Source organism: Geotrypetes seraphini, chromosome 1 (genome assembly GCF_902459505.1).
Source record: "Geotrypetes seraphini chromosome 1, aGeoSer1.1, whole genome shotgun sequence".
Lineage (NCBI taxonomy): Eukaryota > Metazoa > Chordata > Amphibia > Gymnophiona > Dermophiidae > Geotrypetes > Geotrypetes seraphini.
The window spans coordinates 265,319,305-265,336,073 of NC_047084.1; the positions used below are offsets into that span (position 1 = coordinate 265,319,305).

Genomic DNA, 16,769 nt, shown 5'->3' on the forward strand with positions numbered 1-16,769 from the left:
TACGTCAAACTTACAGAAGGCCTAGTAGCCAAACAACTCACTAACTATCTGGATGACCATAACCTACTCCACCCCACGCAATCTGGCTTCAGATCCAATTTCAGCACAGAAACTCTCCTAGGCTCCCTTATGGACACAATCAAACAACACCTCAGTACAGGGAAATAAATGCTCCTTATACAATTAGACCTGACTGCAGCCTTTGACCTAGTTGATCACAATATCCTTCTGAAAATCTTGGACGCAATAGGCATCTCTGATAAAGTATACTCTTGGTTTGAAGGCTTCCTAAAATCCAGAACCTACAGCGTAAAATCAAACAACGAAAAATCAGAACCTTGGTCAAACCCCTGCGGAGTTCCACAGGGTTCCCCACTATCCCCCACCCTCTTCAACCTATACACTGCTTCTCTCGGAACACATCTGAACAATCTAGGTATAACCACCTATAGCTACGTGGACGACATTACCATCCTCATACCTTATGATCAGCCTAAACCCACCATGCCAAATATCCTACACTGAACACTTAATACAGTTATGATCTGGATGAAAGATCACAAACTTAAACTCAACCCAGACAAAACTAAATTCATCCTCTTCGAAAATGACAAAATCCAAACCTCAACCAATTTAGAACTCAACTCAATCAACTATCCCATCCAAACCACCATAAAACTACTAGGAATGACCATAGACAGATGCTGTACCATGCAACCGCAAATAAACAAAACAATCCAGAAATCCTTCACAATCATGAGAAATCTGAGACAAGTCCGAAAATTATTTGAAAGAAATCAATTCCAGCTTATAGTACAATCCCTAATCCTAGGACTGCTAGACTACTGCAACATCCTTTTCCTCCCATGCCCTGCTACTATGATCAAACAACTTCAAACAATCCAAAATACAGCCTTGAGACTCATCTTCTCATTGAGAAAATATGACCACATCACAGAAGCTTACATCAACTCACATTGGCTACCAATCCAAGAAAGAATACAATTCAAATTCTACTGCATGCTATTTAAATCCCTAAATGGAGACAGTCCTTCATACCTGAATAACCGCCTCAACCAAGCATCCACACTCAGACACAGAAAAGCGCATTCCCCATTCATACCTCCTCCGATCAATGAAGTAAAAAGATCAAAGCTTCATGACGGCCTCCTAGCCACTCAAGCCGCAAAACTGGATACCCGGATCTCCAACCTGCTGATGACCACATCAGACTACAAGACATTCAGAAAAGAAATAAAAACAATACTTTTTAAGAAATTCCTAAATCAGCCCTAACTTCACCTACTATTAACAACGCCAAAATAGACAAAAAATCTACCCTCACTACACCAGCAATAACAACTATGCTTCTAATGTTACCTCCATTTACACAATTCCTGTAAACTGTATTTATCCTTGCCCCGAAATTACCTATTTACCACTCCAATTTATCATCGGTTCCTCCATTGTAACCCCGTTTATAAATCTTTTGTAAGCCACCTTGAACCGCAAGGTAATGGCGGAATAGAAATCCCTAATGTAATGTAATGTAAATAGGCTGCTAAAGGACATAAAGAAGTTTGTTGTTCAGGTAAGGATGAAATGCACTGATAGCACTGAGATGAACCCTAACCAAATTGGATTTTAGACCAGAATTAGAGCGGTAAAGAAGATAGTCAAGGATGGATGGAAGTGGACATAAGACAGGCTCCAGAGAATGCAATGCACACAAGGAAGAGAAGTGTGTCCATGTCAAGCAAAAACAGTGCTGAGTGAAAGGCTTCCTAGATGCTTCAATGACAGCAGATACTGCAGCTGAAAGACAGAAATCATTTCTTCTGACATAAATCATTTCTTTTGTTTGGTTAAAGTAACCATGCTGTTAGTGCTAATGAGCAGGTATTGTGATGAAGTAAGGATCCTTCATTCTGAGTTAGCAATGCTGCAGTTTTCATGGTTTCTTGATTGAAACCTCTAGGAGGAGTGGAAACAAATCTGGCATGGCCACAGATGTGCTTTGAGAATCTTGGTGAAGTTTGAGTAGAATTTTCCCTATAAGAATGAGTGGAGGAACTTGTCCACTCAGTGAAGTAGAAAGGCATTAGATGCAATGTGATTGGGGGTGAAGAGTCTAGAACAGAAATGTGGCAGTTTGTTGTTCTGAAGGGAAGGGAAGAGAAGAGATCTATATCCATCGTTCACTATTAAGAGAAAATCATTTTGTTGATAAGGTCCACTGTGGAATTCTGAAATGAAGGAGTGCAAATGGGGGTCATCTGAACTGTCAATGCTATGTGACTGAACAGGTGTAACATCTAGTGTGCAGAAGTGCACTTGAGGGTGGAGATTGTTTGACATAAGTGAATGAGATTGTCAGGTAGAAAAGCCTGACCTTGAATGATGTTCAAGACTGATTCTATGAACCCCAAAGTTTGAGACAGCTATAGATGTGACTTTTGGTAGTTGACAGCAAACCCTAGAAGATTGAGGAGACAAACTGTTGAGGTTATGGCATGCTGAGCAACTTGTAATGATGAAGCCTTGATCAACCAGTCATCTAAGTAGGGAAATAGATGAAACCCCCATGAGTGAAGGGTTGCAGCAATTACTACTAGGCATTTAATGAAAACAAGAGAAGCAGAGGCTAATCCAAAGCATAAGACCTTGTACTGGAAATGTCGGGGACCTATGTGGAAGCAGAGATACTTCCTGCAAGCAGGTAGGATGAATCTGTGAGTGTAGGCTTCTTTGAGAGCTAGAAAGCAAAGCCAATCTTTTTCTAACAGAGATAGAAGGCTTCCCAGAGAGACCATGCAAAACTTCTCCTTCGGCAAAAATTTGTTTAGACCTCTGTGGCCTAGAATTGTTATTTATTTATTTGTATACCCCCCTATTAATTGTCTAAGCATTATACATTCAGGTACTTAGTATTTGTCCCTATTTGTCCCGGTGGGCTCATAATCTATTTAACATAGAAGGCCTCTGGTCTTTTTTTGGTATCAAGAAATGCTTGGAGTAGAACCCCTGAACCATGAAAAGGAACAGGTTCTATTGCGTTTAGCTGGAGAAGGGCCAAGAGTTCCTGAAGAGGAAGGTCTTCAGGAGGGAGTTGAAAAGAGACTTTGAGGCTTTTTGATCAGATGTAGGGCACAGCCCTGAGTAAAAACTCAAAGCACTAACTGGTCTGCTGTGATAGTCCAACATTGGTAAAAATAGAGCAATTAACCTCTGATAGGGAGAGTGTGAGGCAGAATGAGAAGAACATTGGCAATGCTGTCTAGAAAAGAGTCAAAAGGACAACTCTGTTTAGACTGAGAATGAAGTTGAGACTTTTGTGTATTTGTTGTTTTGCATGGGAACATTGACCAGCAGGCCTTGAGGATGATGAAGATGGTTGACTATAATGACATTTCATGTTGTAGTAGTATGAATGTTTAGATGGAGTAGAGTACGAGGGGGTTCTGAAAAGTTCTCAGCCCAACCAACTTCCTAAATTCTGAGTGTTATTTTGCCACTGTAGCTGAAAAGAGTGTTATTTTATTTTGCAAAAAGCCAATTTGCAGAATCATAATGCTGTTTTGACATTGCTTCAGATCATTGATTGAATCATGTCAATAAAAAGTGTGGAATTTTCAAGTGTGGAACTCCAAGCCATCATGAAGTTCCTATTTCTGCAGAAGAAAACTCCAAAGGAAATCCATGAATGTATGATGCAAACATTGAGTGATAAATGTCCATCAAACTCCATAATCTCAGTGTGGAGATTTCAAGACTGAAGATGCAGCAAGATCTGGGAGGCCTCAAATGGTGTCAACTGCTGAAATTGTTAACCATGTCCATGATTTGATTTCACCAGATCAGCTAAAACAATTGTTGAGACACTACAGATATCCAGGGAATGTGTTGGGTGTATAATCCACGAGCAGCTAGGTATGTAATAGATGTCAGCCAAGTGGGTGCTCAAGTGTTTGAATGCTGATGAGAAACAACGTCAAGAGGATGCTTTCAAGTTGATTTTGCAGCATTATCAGCGAGCTGGTACCAACTTTTTGGAATGACTAGTTACTGTTGATGAAACATGGTTACACCACTATGATCCTGAGACAAAACAGTCCATGCAATTGCGGCACTCAGGCTCTCCAAGGCCAAGGAAATTCAACACCCAAAAGTCAGCAGGAAAGAGCATGGCCACAATGTTTTGGGATCAGGAAGGTGTTGTAATGACTGACTATCTTCCAAGGGGTCAAATAGTTAATGTAGAATACTACTGTAATTTGCTGTGATAATTAAAGGACGCATTGAAAGAAAAGAGAGGGAAGCTGCGGAAAGGAGTCCTCTCTCTGCAAGACAATGCATCTGCTCACAAGACTGGGAAAACAATGGATGTTTTGATGCAGTTGAGGTTTGAATACATAGACCATCCACCCTACTCACCAGATCTTGCTCCAACTGATAATTTTCTGATCCAAACCTTAAAAAGAGTTTGAGAAGTCAACAATTTTCAAGTGATTCAGAGGTGATTGCAGAAGCGGAACAGTATTTCAGTGACCAGACAGTACCTGATGACCAAGTTTTAAATGAACCCTTGTTGACCCAAGACTAGAGAACTTTCACTCATCATCTTATCCAATCACAAACCTCAATTTTTCATTTATTTATTTTTATGCGTTTGTAAAACTGTATTATTCTAATTTGTTAAAAATGAGTGTTCCTGATGTTTTTTACTACCCTGTACACCGCCTTGAACCAAAAGACTAATGAGGTATATAAATAAACATTTATGTTATGTTATGTTATTTTTTGGAAAGGTTATAGAAACTTCAGACACAATGTGCCAAGTGTGTTAAACTTAGGGATGAATATGTGGAATAAATTGTACATTTCATGGCTCCATGTCTTTCCCTTCTTGGTTGGACTGAGAACCTTTCAGCACCCCTCGTATGTATATTTTAATTATTGTTTTCTGACTTATTTACAAAACTAAAAGTGAAAAAATTATCTGCTTTCCAGTGGTTTATAAAATACTAGTACATTAAGCAGCCTAATTTTCTTATACACATCATAGCCCATCTGACCTATACAAAATTAACCTCACGAGGGACTACAAAACTTCTCAAAAACATGCCTATCTTTTCCATTTTGAAAAGGCACATTATTCTAGTGGGAACAATTCAGTTTTCCATTTTTATTTTAATGAAAAAAGAACAATTTATGTACCTTGCATACTTTGACCACTTCCAGAGATTTGATAATTGTATATATGTTGTGAAGACCCAATTCTTCCAATTGAAAAGATGCCAAGTAGCACAATACTATGAAAAAGATTTATATGTTAGACAGCCATATATTACACTACAATCAATCATAAACACATTTTATATACATATTCCAATATATTGAACAAATAATTTGCCCAGGTATCTTTGGAGAGTTTATGTAGATAATTTTTTAATTTGAAAAATAGCCCCCAACCCCCACCCAACAGCAGACTGTATACATTTTTATTGGCTGCATACAATTTTAGTCTGTTAAGGATTAAGGGCTACTTTTACTAAGCCGCGCTAGCGGGGTTAACGTGCGTGACTTTTCATCACGCGTTAACCCCCGCGCTGGCCTAAAAACTAATGCCTGCTCAAGGGAAGCATTAGCGGTTAGTGCGGCCGGCGGTTTAACTTGCACTATTACGCGCGTTAAACCGCTAGTGCGGCTTAGTAAAAGGAGCCCTATGTCTATGCAAAATTAGATTTGTGCCAGGTTAGCAGTTAACATTATCTGTTGTCAGGCTATGCAATTAGTTATCCTAATGTTAAGTTATCCATACATCTTATTTGATTATCTAGTTAACTTTAATCAGATATCAGGTTGCTATATATTAGCCATATGGATGGTAATTTTATAAGAGGCTGTCTGTGTGATGCCAAGTGGGAGCCTATTTATAAAGACACATGGGTATCTATGGGGGACAGTACTAACATGCAGTAAAGGAATAGTTAAGCACTGAAACGCGTTGCCATAGGTTGTAGTAAGAGCAGATAGCATAGCTGGTTTAAAGAAAGGTTTGAACAATTTCCTGGAGGAAACATCCACAATCTGTTATTGAGACAGATTGTGGCAATTCTAGTGACATTCTTGACTTGCTACAGGGGAATTATCAGGGCAAACCAGGATTAAAGGGGTTTAAAGTCTATCAGAGAAGTTTCCCCGATGAGCAGGCAAGTGGGGCTGTCTATCCCAGTCCCAGTTCTCTTAGCCAAGATCATGGGCAAGCAAGCCCAGCCCAGCACAGCACCAAGGGAAAGCACACAGAAACAGGCAGAGAAGCCTTTTCTCCCTACTCGGAAAAAACCAGCAGTTTTTTTTCCTGACTGCAATCTGCAGTCTCACCAAAGGGGGAGGCAGAGAGAGTACCTTGACATCCCTATCCCACGCAGGTGTAGGCAGGACTCTCCCCTATTTAAACCTGACCCTGAAAGAAACAAAGAGGCTAGCAGATGAACCAGCAACTGGGAGGAAGCAGCACCCTTGACACTACCCAGATGGAGCAGAGCCTAAAGTGTTGCCTCCTAGCAGCCACCAGACTGAGAGAAAGCCTGATGTGGAGATGGTAGATGTGGATGGAGCTGGGGAATTGCCTGACCCAGAGCTGACTGCACACCAGGAGCTGAAGGAGATGAGTGATACACTTTCCTTTGAAAAAGGGCTGGGCGAAGCCATGGAGCTGGCTTAAACTGAGTTAGAGGTGAAGATATTTGCTACTGGGTGCATTGCTGCTTGCTACTGCTTTCTCCCAAATAGTCAGGCTAGATAGAGGCCTTGACAGAAAGTGAACACAAGTAAACTAAGGGGTCCTTTTATCAAGCTGCGCTAGCGGGGTTAGTGCTTCGGACATTTCATCGTGCGCTAACCCCCACGGTCGGCTAAAAAACTAACACCTGTTCAATGCAGGCGTTAGTGGCTAGCGCGGCAGGCGGTTTAAAACACGGTATTATGCACGTTAAACCCCTACAGCAGCTTGATAAAAGGACCCCTAAATGACTGTAGCACCAGTGTGAAGCAGAGCTGTGTTTGAGGACATTTTGCTGAGTTTCAGAAGGAGTGAGTGGTTGACGGCATCGAAGGTGGCCGAAATACCAAATTGTAGTAAGAGAGACTGTTTTCCTTTACTTAGGTATAATTTGGCTGTTGAGGTTAATTCTAGTAGTAGTTTTTCAGTGCTATGCATAACTCTAGAACAGTGTTGTGAGCTGTGGAATCCATCCACGTGGTTGAGGAAGTCGGTCAATTATGTGCCAACATAGAATTCCAAGTTTCGCAGGACAGTGTATTCTGGCAATGGGCCGGAAGGTGTCAGTGCAATCGCAGACACAGTTTTGGGATATATTCTTTTGCTGAGTCATGTATTGTTAAGATCAGTCAGCCAGAGGAGGAAGTCTGGAGGAAGGAGGTAGACTAACAACTTGGCTTTACATATATCCAGGCAGGATGATTTTATTGAGAGTCTCTTCAGTCAGCCTGAGATTTCTTTGGATGTGACTGGGGAGAAATTCAGCCAGAATCTATCAGCTGGTATACCATCCTCTGTGGTGTGGATCGCTTGGCTGGGTCCAATTCTGTCTTATAGGGAGTGAGTGGACTCCTTCATTGTCTTGATCTTCTCTTGGAAATGATGTGCCAGCTGTGCTGCATCTGGTTGGTTTGAGATCGAGCCACCTAAGATGGTCTGTAATGAGGTCAATGTATTGAAGATTTTGAAGAGGCTCTTGGCAGAGTTTTCAGATTGGCTTATAAGCTTTTAGTGGCATGACTTTTTGGCCTCCGTTGCTGCTTGCTGGTATTGTTTTATTTTTTTTTTTTCTCCATTGAATGAAGCGCTCCAGGCCCTTTCCAGATACCTGGCTTCTGTTCTTATGGTAATTAGTCTATCTGAGAACCATAGCCTGTTTTGGATTTTGTTTTTTTGTTTTTTTGCTTAGGTATCAGTATTGAGGGTAGATAGATGCAGCCCACAGCTATGTCGAAGAGAACTCTCAGGTATTCCAATGACTGCATGGGCATCAGATGGCTCTTCCTGAAGTTGACAATCCAGTCCAGGTCCTCCAGCATCTAGAGCACCTACTCTACCATGAACATAAGCAATGCCTCCGCTGGGTCAGACCTGAGGTCCATCGCGCCCAGCAGTCCGCTCACGCGGCGGCCCAACAGGTCCAGAACCTGTGCAGTAATCCTCTATCTATACCCTTCTATCCCCTTTTCCAGCAGGAAATTGTCCAATCCTTTCTTAAACCCCAGTACTGTACTCTGCCCTATAACATCCTCTGGAAGCGCATTCCAGGTGTCCACCACACGTTGGGTAAAGAAGAACTTCCTAGCATTCGTTTTTAATCTGTCCCCTTTCAACTTTTCCGAATGCCTTCTTGTTTTTTTATTTTCTGAAAGTTTGAAGAATCTGTCCCTCTCTACTATCTCTATGCCCTTCATGATCTTGTAAGTCTCTATCATATCCCCTCTAAGTCTCCTCTTCTCCAGAGAAAAGAGACCCAGTTTCTCCAATCTCTCAGCGTATGAAAGGCTTTCCATCCCCTTAATCAGTCGTGTCGCTCTCCTCTGAACTCTCTCGAGTAACACCATATCCTTCTTAAGGTACGGTGACCAATACTGGACGCAGTACTCAAGATGCGGACGCACCATTGCCTGGTACAGTGGCAGGATAACTTCTTTTGTTCTGGTTGTAATACCCTTCTTGATTATACCTAGCATTCTATTCGCTCTCTTAGCAGCCGCTGCGCACTGTGCCATCGGCTTCATTGTCATGTCCACCATTACCCCCAAGTCCCTTTCTTGGGTACTCTCGGTCAATAACATCCCTCCCATCGTATAATTGTACCTCAGGTTTCTGCTTCCCACATGCAATACTTTACACTTCTCAACATTGAACTTCATCTGCCATCTCTCTGCCCATTCCCCTAGTTTGTCCAAGTCTCTTTGCAATTCTTCGCATTTCTCCTTTGTCCTAGCTCCATTAAATAGTTTGGTGTTGTCCACAAATTTTATTATCTCACACTTCGTTCCTGTTTCTAGATCATTTATGAATATATTAAAAATCAGCGGCCCGAGCACTGAGCCCTGCGGAACACCATTCGTGACCTTCCTCCAGTCCGAGTAGTGGCCCTTCACTCCTACCCTCTGTTTCCTACCCTCTAACCAGTTTCTGATCCATCTATGCACATCTCCATCCACCCCATGGTTCTTCAGTTTCCGGAGTAGACGTTCATGAGGCACCTTGTCAAAGGCTTTCTGGAAATCTAGGTATATGTTGTCTATGGGGTCTCCTCTGTCCATCTGTTTGTTAATTCCCTCGAAGAAGTGCAATAAGTTAGTCAGGCACGATCTTCCCCTGCAGAAACCATGTTGGCTGGATATCAGAAGTTCGTTTTTTTCAAAATGTTCATCGATGTTTTCAGTGCTTCCATCATTTTCCCCGGAACCGAGGTCAGACTCACTGGTCTATAGTTTCCCGGGTCACCTCTTGATCCCTTTTTAAAGATGGGCGTAACATTGGCTATCTTCCAATCCTCCGCGATCACACCTGTTTTCAGAGATAGGTTGCAAATTTGCACCATCCCTCGGCCAATGAAGGAGCTCTGATCAGCCAGTCATCCAAGTAAGGGTGAACCTGGCGACCCAGCTATCGCAGGTAAGCTGCCACGACAACCATCACCTTGATGAAGGTCCGGGGCACTGTTGCCAGCCCAAAAGGCAGAGCCAAGAACTGGTAATGCTATTCCAGAACATGAAACCGTAAAAATTTGTGGTGGGCTAGAAAAATGGGAATGTGCACGTATGCCTCCGTGAGATCCAGAGAGGCAAGAAACTCTCCTGGGGCCACTGCTGCAATGACCGAATGCACGGTCTCCATTCGAAAGCGTGGAACCTTGAGAGCTGCATTCACATGCTAAAGATCCAGAATAGGCTTCCAATTTTCTGAGCTTTTCTTTGGCACAATAAAGTATATAGAGTATCTGCCTGAGCCCAAGTGTTCGGGCGGCACCGGCTTTATAGCCTGAATATCCAGCAAGCACTGAATGGTGGTTTGAACTTTGAGCACTTTGTCCAGGCAACCGGTAGGAGAGTCCATGAGCCAGTCTGTCAGAGGCCAGGCAAATTGTAGCTTGACTGAATAATGTCCAAGATCCACTGATCAGACATAATGTGTAACCAGGTGGGAAGAAATGCCAAGAGCCGGCCCCATATCTAAAGAGGGGCATACCTTGGCCTGGCGTCATTGTGCCTTTTTGGCAGGAGGTTCAAAATGGGAGGTGGAAGGCAGGGAATGCCTGCAGCCAGTATACCGTCATTGGGAGTTCTGTGAAAATCTTTGTGACGTGGCACTTGCATGAGGTCGGGATTGCTGTGAGCCATGAAAATTAGACTGACCACCCCTGGAGGGTCTGGGTCTTCTATCAGGCAGAGTCTTAGAGCAACGGTTCATCACAGAATCCATAAAGTAGTTCAGACCTTTGCCAAACAATAACTGCCCCTTAAAAGGCAGTCTAGCCAAATTAGCCTTGGAAGTGGAATCACCAGCCCACTGTCTGTCTGCAGGCAGAGATGGAGTACGCCGACACCTCTGCCAAAACTTGCATAAGGTTATACAATGCATCAGCCATATAATCTGTCCCAACCAAAAGAAGTTGAGGAGGGGATCCACCGCCTCAACAGACAGGCACGTGCGACAAAAGACATCACTGAAGCAGCATTGATGCCAGAGATTCCTGAGGACCACATCCACACGGCAGTCCTGCATATCCTTTAACACACCACTTCACTGGGTAGAGAGCTGTGCTTAGTCACCTGTACCACAAAATTCACCCTGGGTTGACCCAAAAGTTGGTGACACTCCTATGCCAGGGGATACAAACGTGATGCTGCTGCCCCCCAGCTGCACTACATGGCACGTGGTACAAGGATGCTCTGAAAGCATTAAATTTTCACAATCCTGGTAAGAATTCACATGAGGAGAGCACAAGGACTCCATCCTAGCAAGTTTCTAGAAAAAATTTGCAGTTTTGGAGAAGCAGTTTTGGAGTTTTGGAGAAGAGAGAGAGAGAAAAAAGAAATCACTAAAAATCCAAGATGGCCGCCATCAAAAAATCTGCACCAAAATCATTATATTTTTCACACTTTCCAAACTCCAAAAATGGTGATTTTAAGATTTTTCAGGAGGGGGAATATAGGGGTACATTCAGAAACACTCAAAACCCCACTTTTCCACCTCCCCCGATTCCTCTTACAGACTGTCAGCCTATGTATTCACTGTGCCCTGACAGAAGATCTGTGCTGCAGCCTGCCTCAGCTCTCTCACAGCAGCTGTATGAGAAAATTCACTGCCACAATGCTGGGAATGCTTTTGGAAAGTTGATCTTTGGGTTGCCAGTCAGACTCCTATGCCTGACTAAACCTCCACCCCTGCGGACCAAAAGATGCACACACCGGAAGGTGGAGGTGCGAAGACACAGCTGGCACCCTGTGAGACACCGCCACGTCTCCTGAGGGTGCCCAACAGCCTGTGCTCAACCCCTGATTAACAGTAAGTGAGACTACGTTAGGGATGGTCCTGAGCTCCATAGAAAATTATGCAGGCTGGCTAACAGGTAGCTGTGAGATTGGCTTATCAGCTACAGACCGAAGTCTGTGTATTCAAGCAGGCAAAGCTTTAAAATCACTCTAAGCACCAAAATTCCCCAAAAAGGGATGAAATTACATTGAATAAAAATAATAAAATGGGGAAAGCAGAACCAACACTCCTGCAGGCATGGGTGCAGAAGGAAAGAACTGTAGGTGGACCTAGAGAACCCAGTGAAGTACAGCAGAGGCAGAGTGAAAAATCCAGAGTGGATTCCTTCTGCAGCAGCACGTGGCTATGGGGAAATAACCCATCTGTCTAGAATGCCTCATTTTTGCACTGGAATATAAATGATTTATTAGAGGAAAAGATGAGAAATATTTGGTATGTTTATTGAGATGGATTCCAATTGTTAAAACGAAATGGTATTAAGAAAATGGTAGAAGGTGTTAAATACTTTGCAGTAAGATACAAAGACAATATGATGATCAAGTTTACTATTAAATTTAGCAAAAGTTCAGTTTAACTTCTGTAGTAATACAAATTATTTCCCATGTGTACCGAAACCTTAATATCGTTTCATTCCCCTCAGTAACTCTGCTACTGGAACTCAATAACTCTACAACCAACAACTTTCAAGGACTACAGCATTAGGTATGTAAATAAGCTACTCTTTTATACTTATATAGTTTAAATTATGACCACTAAGTCTCTGATTCTTTGTTCCTAACTCCTAATTTTTCTTTTACGGGTTTCAACAGATCCACATACAACCAGGTTTCTCTCAGGTAAGTATCTTACAGCAAGTATCTACAGATAATATCTACTCAGATCTGAGATTTTGGTCCTAATGTAATAAAATTGTGTGCACACAATGTGAGAAGAGTCTCTGTTAGAGTTGCAGTTGTCTTGCGTTGAGAACCATTGGATGGATTCTGTCTCGTCCCTTCTCCTCTGTAGGGTGGTCAGTTCATTGATGCAGGAATTACTACACTAGCTCAATAAACTATAAAAAAGGAAAACCCTGACTCCCTGTCTTCTGTGAGAGAGCGTCATGATCTCAGTCTGTAGATGCTTGGGCAGGAGAGCTGTGTAAACTAGTTAAATGCAAATAAAAAGATAAGAAGGGGAATTCCTACCTAGTTCTCCTAACAAATATTCTTTTTCTCTTCTCTTCTTAGTTCTTTTCTTCCACACGGCCTATGCTCACTACTTTTGCTGACAGGTTATTTATTAAAACTCCTCAGAAGCAGGCTTTTAATGGGGGGAGGGTGAACTCACAAAGGCAGGCTCCTAGGATTTGTAGACTCTTCTCTTTGTATGGAGGGGCCCACACTAGCATATCTCTTCTGGTCAGCTTGGAATGGGTGGTGGCAGCTGCTTGGGCTCACCTGGACTTAGTCTCCCTCTCTCTGTCCCACTCCAAAGGACCCAGCCTGCATCTATCTATCTCTCTCGCTCTCTCTCTCTCTCTCCTCTTCCTGAGTTGCTTCTTCTCCCATATCCTGGGCTTGACTCCTCCTGCTTCCGTCTCTCCTTCTGAGTTTCAAGGCTAGGCCAGCCAAAAGGGGGCTCTTGGAGCAAGCACGTGGTGAATCGGAGAGCAGATCGGAGGAACAGTGAGTGGAGAAAGTGTGCTTGTTGCCAATTGCAGGGTCGGAGAAGGCTGACACAGCAGTGAGGGCAGGAGGACTAATAACACAAGCAGAGAGGAGCGGAGAAGTGCACAGGGGGTCGGAGGAGGAGTGCAGGGGAGCGGAGAAGGCAGGAGAAGTGCACCGGGAGTCGGAGGAGGAGTGCAGGAGAGCGGAGAAGGCAGGAGAAGTGCACAGGGGGTCGGAGGAGGAGTGCAGGGTAGCGGAGAAGGCAGGAGAAGAGCACCGGGAGTCGGAGGAGGAGTGCAGGAGAGCGGAGAAGGCAGGAGAAGCGATCAGAGAGGCTTAAAAGGCAGCAGATAGAGAAACACTGCCACCGGAGGAGAACAGAGAGAGGCAGACGGGACACGGAGAGGGAAGAGGCGGGTGGTAACTCCGCCCACCCCCCGACGTCACAGCCGATCTCCCCCATAAAAGGGGATGAGCTAACGGCGCACAGCCGTTCGGCGCGCGGCGAAGGCGCTCACCTTAGCGAGAGCGCCTTTGCGAAGGGCCTTTGCGTAGGGCCTCTAGGAAGGCCTTCAATCTACAGTTAGTCTATCTTTCAACTCTCATCAGCTAGCTATTTAACCAATTCACTTCTGTCTTTCTTTCTACTTCTGTCTTTCTTTCTACTTTCTACCAAACTTTCAACCAGGCAGACCTTCTACTTAGCCAAGAAGCAACCAGGCCTTGCACAACAGGCAGACCTCACCAATCACTCTATCCTCATACCATTTAACCAGGCAGTCCTTCTAGCCCACTAACAAACAGGCAGCCTTAACTAATTGCATGCTGCCTTAACTACTTAACTAATTAACTAATAAGAAACAATTAAGTGACTACCTCTATCTACCTCTATCCCTCAAACCTTAAACTATCTGACCAATAACTAACCACCTGACTAAGAACTAAATACAAAAAACCAAAACATAAAAAAAACCCCATATATAAAATAAATAACCTTTAGAAAATGGCAGGTAGAACTAGAAGCAACAAGAATTCAATCAAGACAGGCAGTTCAGACACCGAGGGGATCCAGGGGGTGGCCACGGACCTCGTGAAGGCGGAAGGGGTACCAGGACGGAGTACAGAGGTCTCTGTCCAGACCGAGGCCATCCCCACAAAGATGACTACAGTCTCCACACAGACAGAAACAACGGAGCAGCTAGATGGAAGCCTTTTGTTGGAGCTGATGAGCCTGAGAGAGGAGGTTCAGCGATTGAGAAGCATCCGGGACGATGAGGTCTTCATCGACGGAGTCATCCAGGAGCTGTCCCAGATCTCCGGACGGGAACCTGACAAGACCATCCTCATTACTCCCAAAGCAACCAAACCGGCAACCTTGGGTCCAACCATCGGAATACAGGAAGAGGCTGGAGATGCTGATTCCTGGCAGCTAGTAACTTCCTCCACAGGCAAACGCAGAAGACCTTCCTCTCATTTTGTCTCTTTCTCTCACTTACAGGGCAGCTTTGCTTCGACCCCGCAAATCATCTTGAGGAACAGATTCCAGCTGCTACAGGAGGGATCTGACAACGTGGTACAGGAGGTTGTTCAGCAGACGGTTCCAACTCCGGAGACAACAGTTCGGCCCCCCCCCCCCCTAAGAAGCGCAGAGTGGTGGTTGTTGGGGATTCGCTGCTGAGGGGCACCGAGGGACCAGTCTGTAGACCAGATTTGCTATCGAGAGAGGTTTGCTGTTTGCCAGGGGCCAGTATCCGGGATGTGACCGCTTGTCTGGACAGACTCATCAAGCCCCAGGACCACTTCCCCATGCTTCTCATTCACGTCGGAACTAATGACACTGCCAGGAACACCCCGGAGAGCATACCTGAGGACTTTAGAGCCCTGGGTGAGAAGCTGAGGAGAATGGATGTGCAGGTGGTCTTCTCCTCGATCCTCCCAGTGAGGGGCAAGGGTAGAGCCAGGGATGATCGCATCCAGTGGGCTAACGACTGGCTGCACGGATGGTGCAAGGAGATGAACTTCGGGTTCCTGCACCATGGAGAGGCACTACAAGGACTACAGGGACCAGACGGGCTACACCTGACCAGAAGAGGAAAGAACGTCTTTGGACACCGACTAGCCGGCCTACTTCACAGGGCTTTAAACTAGGTAAGTTGGGGGTGGGTACAGGCACAATTGACCTACAAGGTGAACAAAGCTGCAAATACTCTGTTGAGACTGAGGTAAGTAAATTTTGCATTTCTGGGTTTGGGGCTGGGATGCGGACACACATTACCGAATCTGGGCTAGGTTCACATTGTAATTCTGGGTCGAGGGATCGTATACACATTTCCGAGCCTGGGAAAAGTTCACGCTGTAACTCTGGGTCTAGTACACACATAGCAAATTGCACTAAGGAGGTCAAAGTAGATCAAGTGGGAATATCCCCACAGAGTCATAGCAAACATATAACATGAAGGGCTATGTATGTCAACGCTCACAGCTTGGGAAATAAAATCCTGGAATTAGAGACGGAAATGAGGAACGTCAACCTAGATGTGGTGGCGATATCCGAGACCTGGCTCACGGACTCCCATGGCTGGGACATGGTCATACCGGGTTACAACTTGCTTCGCCGAGACAGGGAGGGCAAATTGGGAGGAGGGGTAGCACTATATACCAAAGATGACATTAAAGTCACCAGAATCGCAGATGTCAGGTACACAGGGGAATCCCTTTGGGTGAATCTGGCTAGGGGGAAGGACAAATGCCTGTATCTTGGTATAGTATACAGACCCCCAAGACAGCAGGATGACCTGGATATGAAATTAATCGAGGATATAGAGAATATCACCTTGCGTGGGGACACTGTATTGTTAGGTGACTTCAATATGCCTGATGTGGACTGGTTTGAGAAAGTGTAAGACTTAAATTAGTCACCAAAAAAAATGAGTTTAAATAAAGTTAAACTCTAAAAACACATCACGTTCCTCAGTGTGCCACACGTATTTAACGAATGGTAGCTGTCCTCATAGGAACCATATTGTGTGTGATTTTATCTTTTAATTTACTTTTTTGCTTTTTTGCTTTTTATTTTTATCAATAAGTTATAAAGTTATAAAAAGTGCTTGTGCCTAATAATTTTAGCAGCAGTAATTTATACTAGCAACAGTAGCATATAGTAGCGATTACTTAGCTTTTATTTAAAGACTGGGTCTGGTTCATTCCCCACCGACGCGTTTCATTATTTCATCAGGGTCGGGGAAGGAGAACGCAGAGCCATGCTATGTATTAGCTGAAAGCTAAATCCATAATCCATAATCCATCCTTCCGGTTCATTAATTATGGATTTAGCTTTCAGCTAATACATAGCATGGCTCTGCGTTCTCCTTCCCCGACCCTGATGAAATAATGAAACGCGTCGGTGGGGAATGAACCAGACCCAGTCTTTAAATAAAAGCTAAGTAATCGCTACTATATGCTACTGTTGCTAGTATAAATTACTGCTGCTAAAATTATTAGGCACAAGCACTTTTTATAACTTTATAACTTATTGATAAAAA

General features: G+C 43.9%; 1 protein-coding gene across 2 annotated transcripts in view; it reads right to left on the minus strand.

Moving 5' to 3' along the window:
• CFAP99 (cilia and flagella associated protein 99) overlaps positions 1-16,769 on the minus strand; it is a 210,526-nt gene that overhangs the window by 161,712 nt on the left and 32,045 nt on the right. For both annotated transcript variants that reach the window (XM_033950677.1, XM_033950685.1), the window contains one exon: positions 5,218-5,312. In XM_033950677.1, the coding sequence (XP_033806568.1) occupies positions 5,218-5,312 (95 nt within the window). The remainder of the gene's footprint in view (positions 1-5,217; positions 5,313-16,769) is intronic.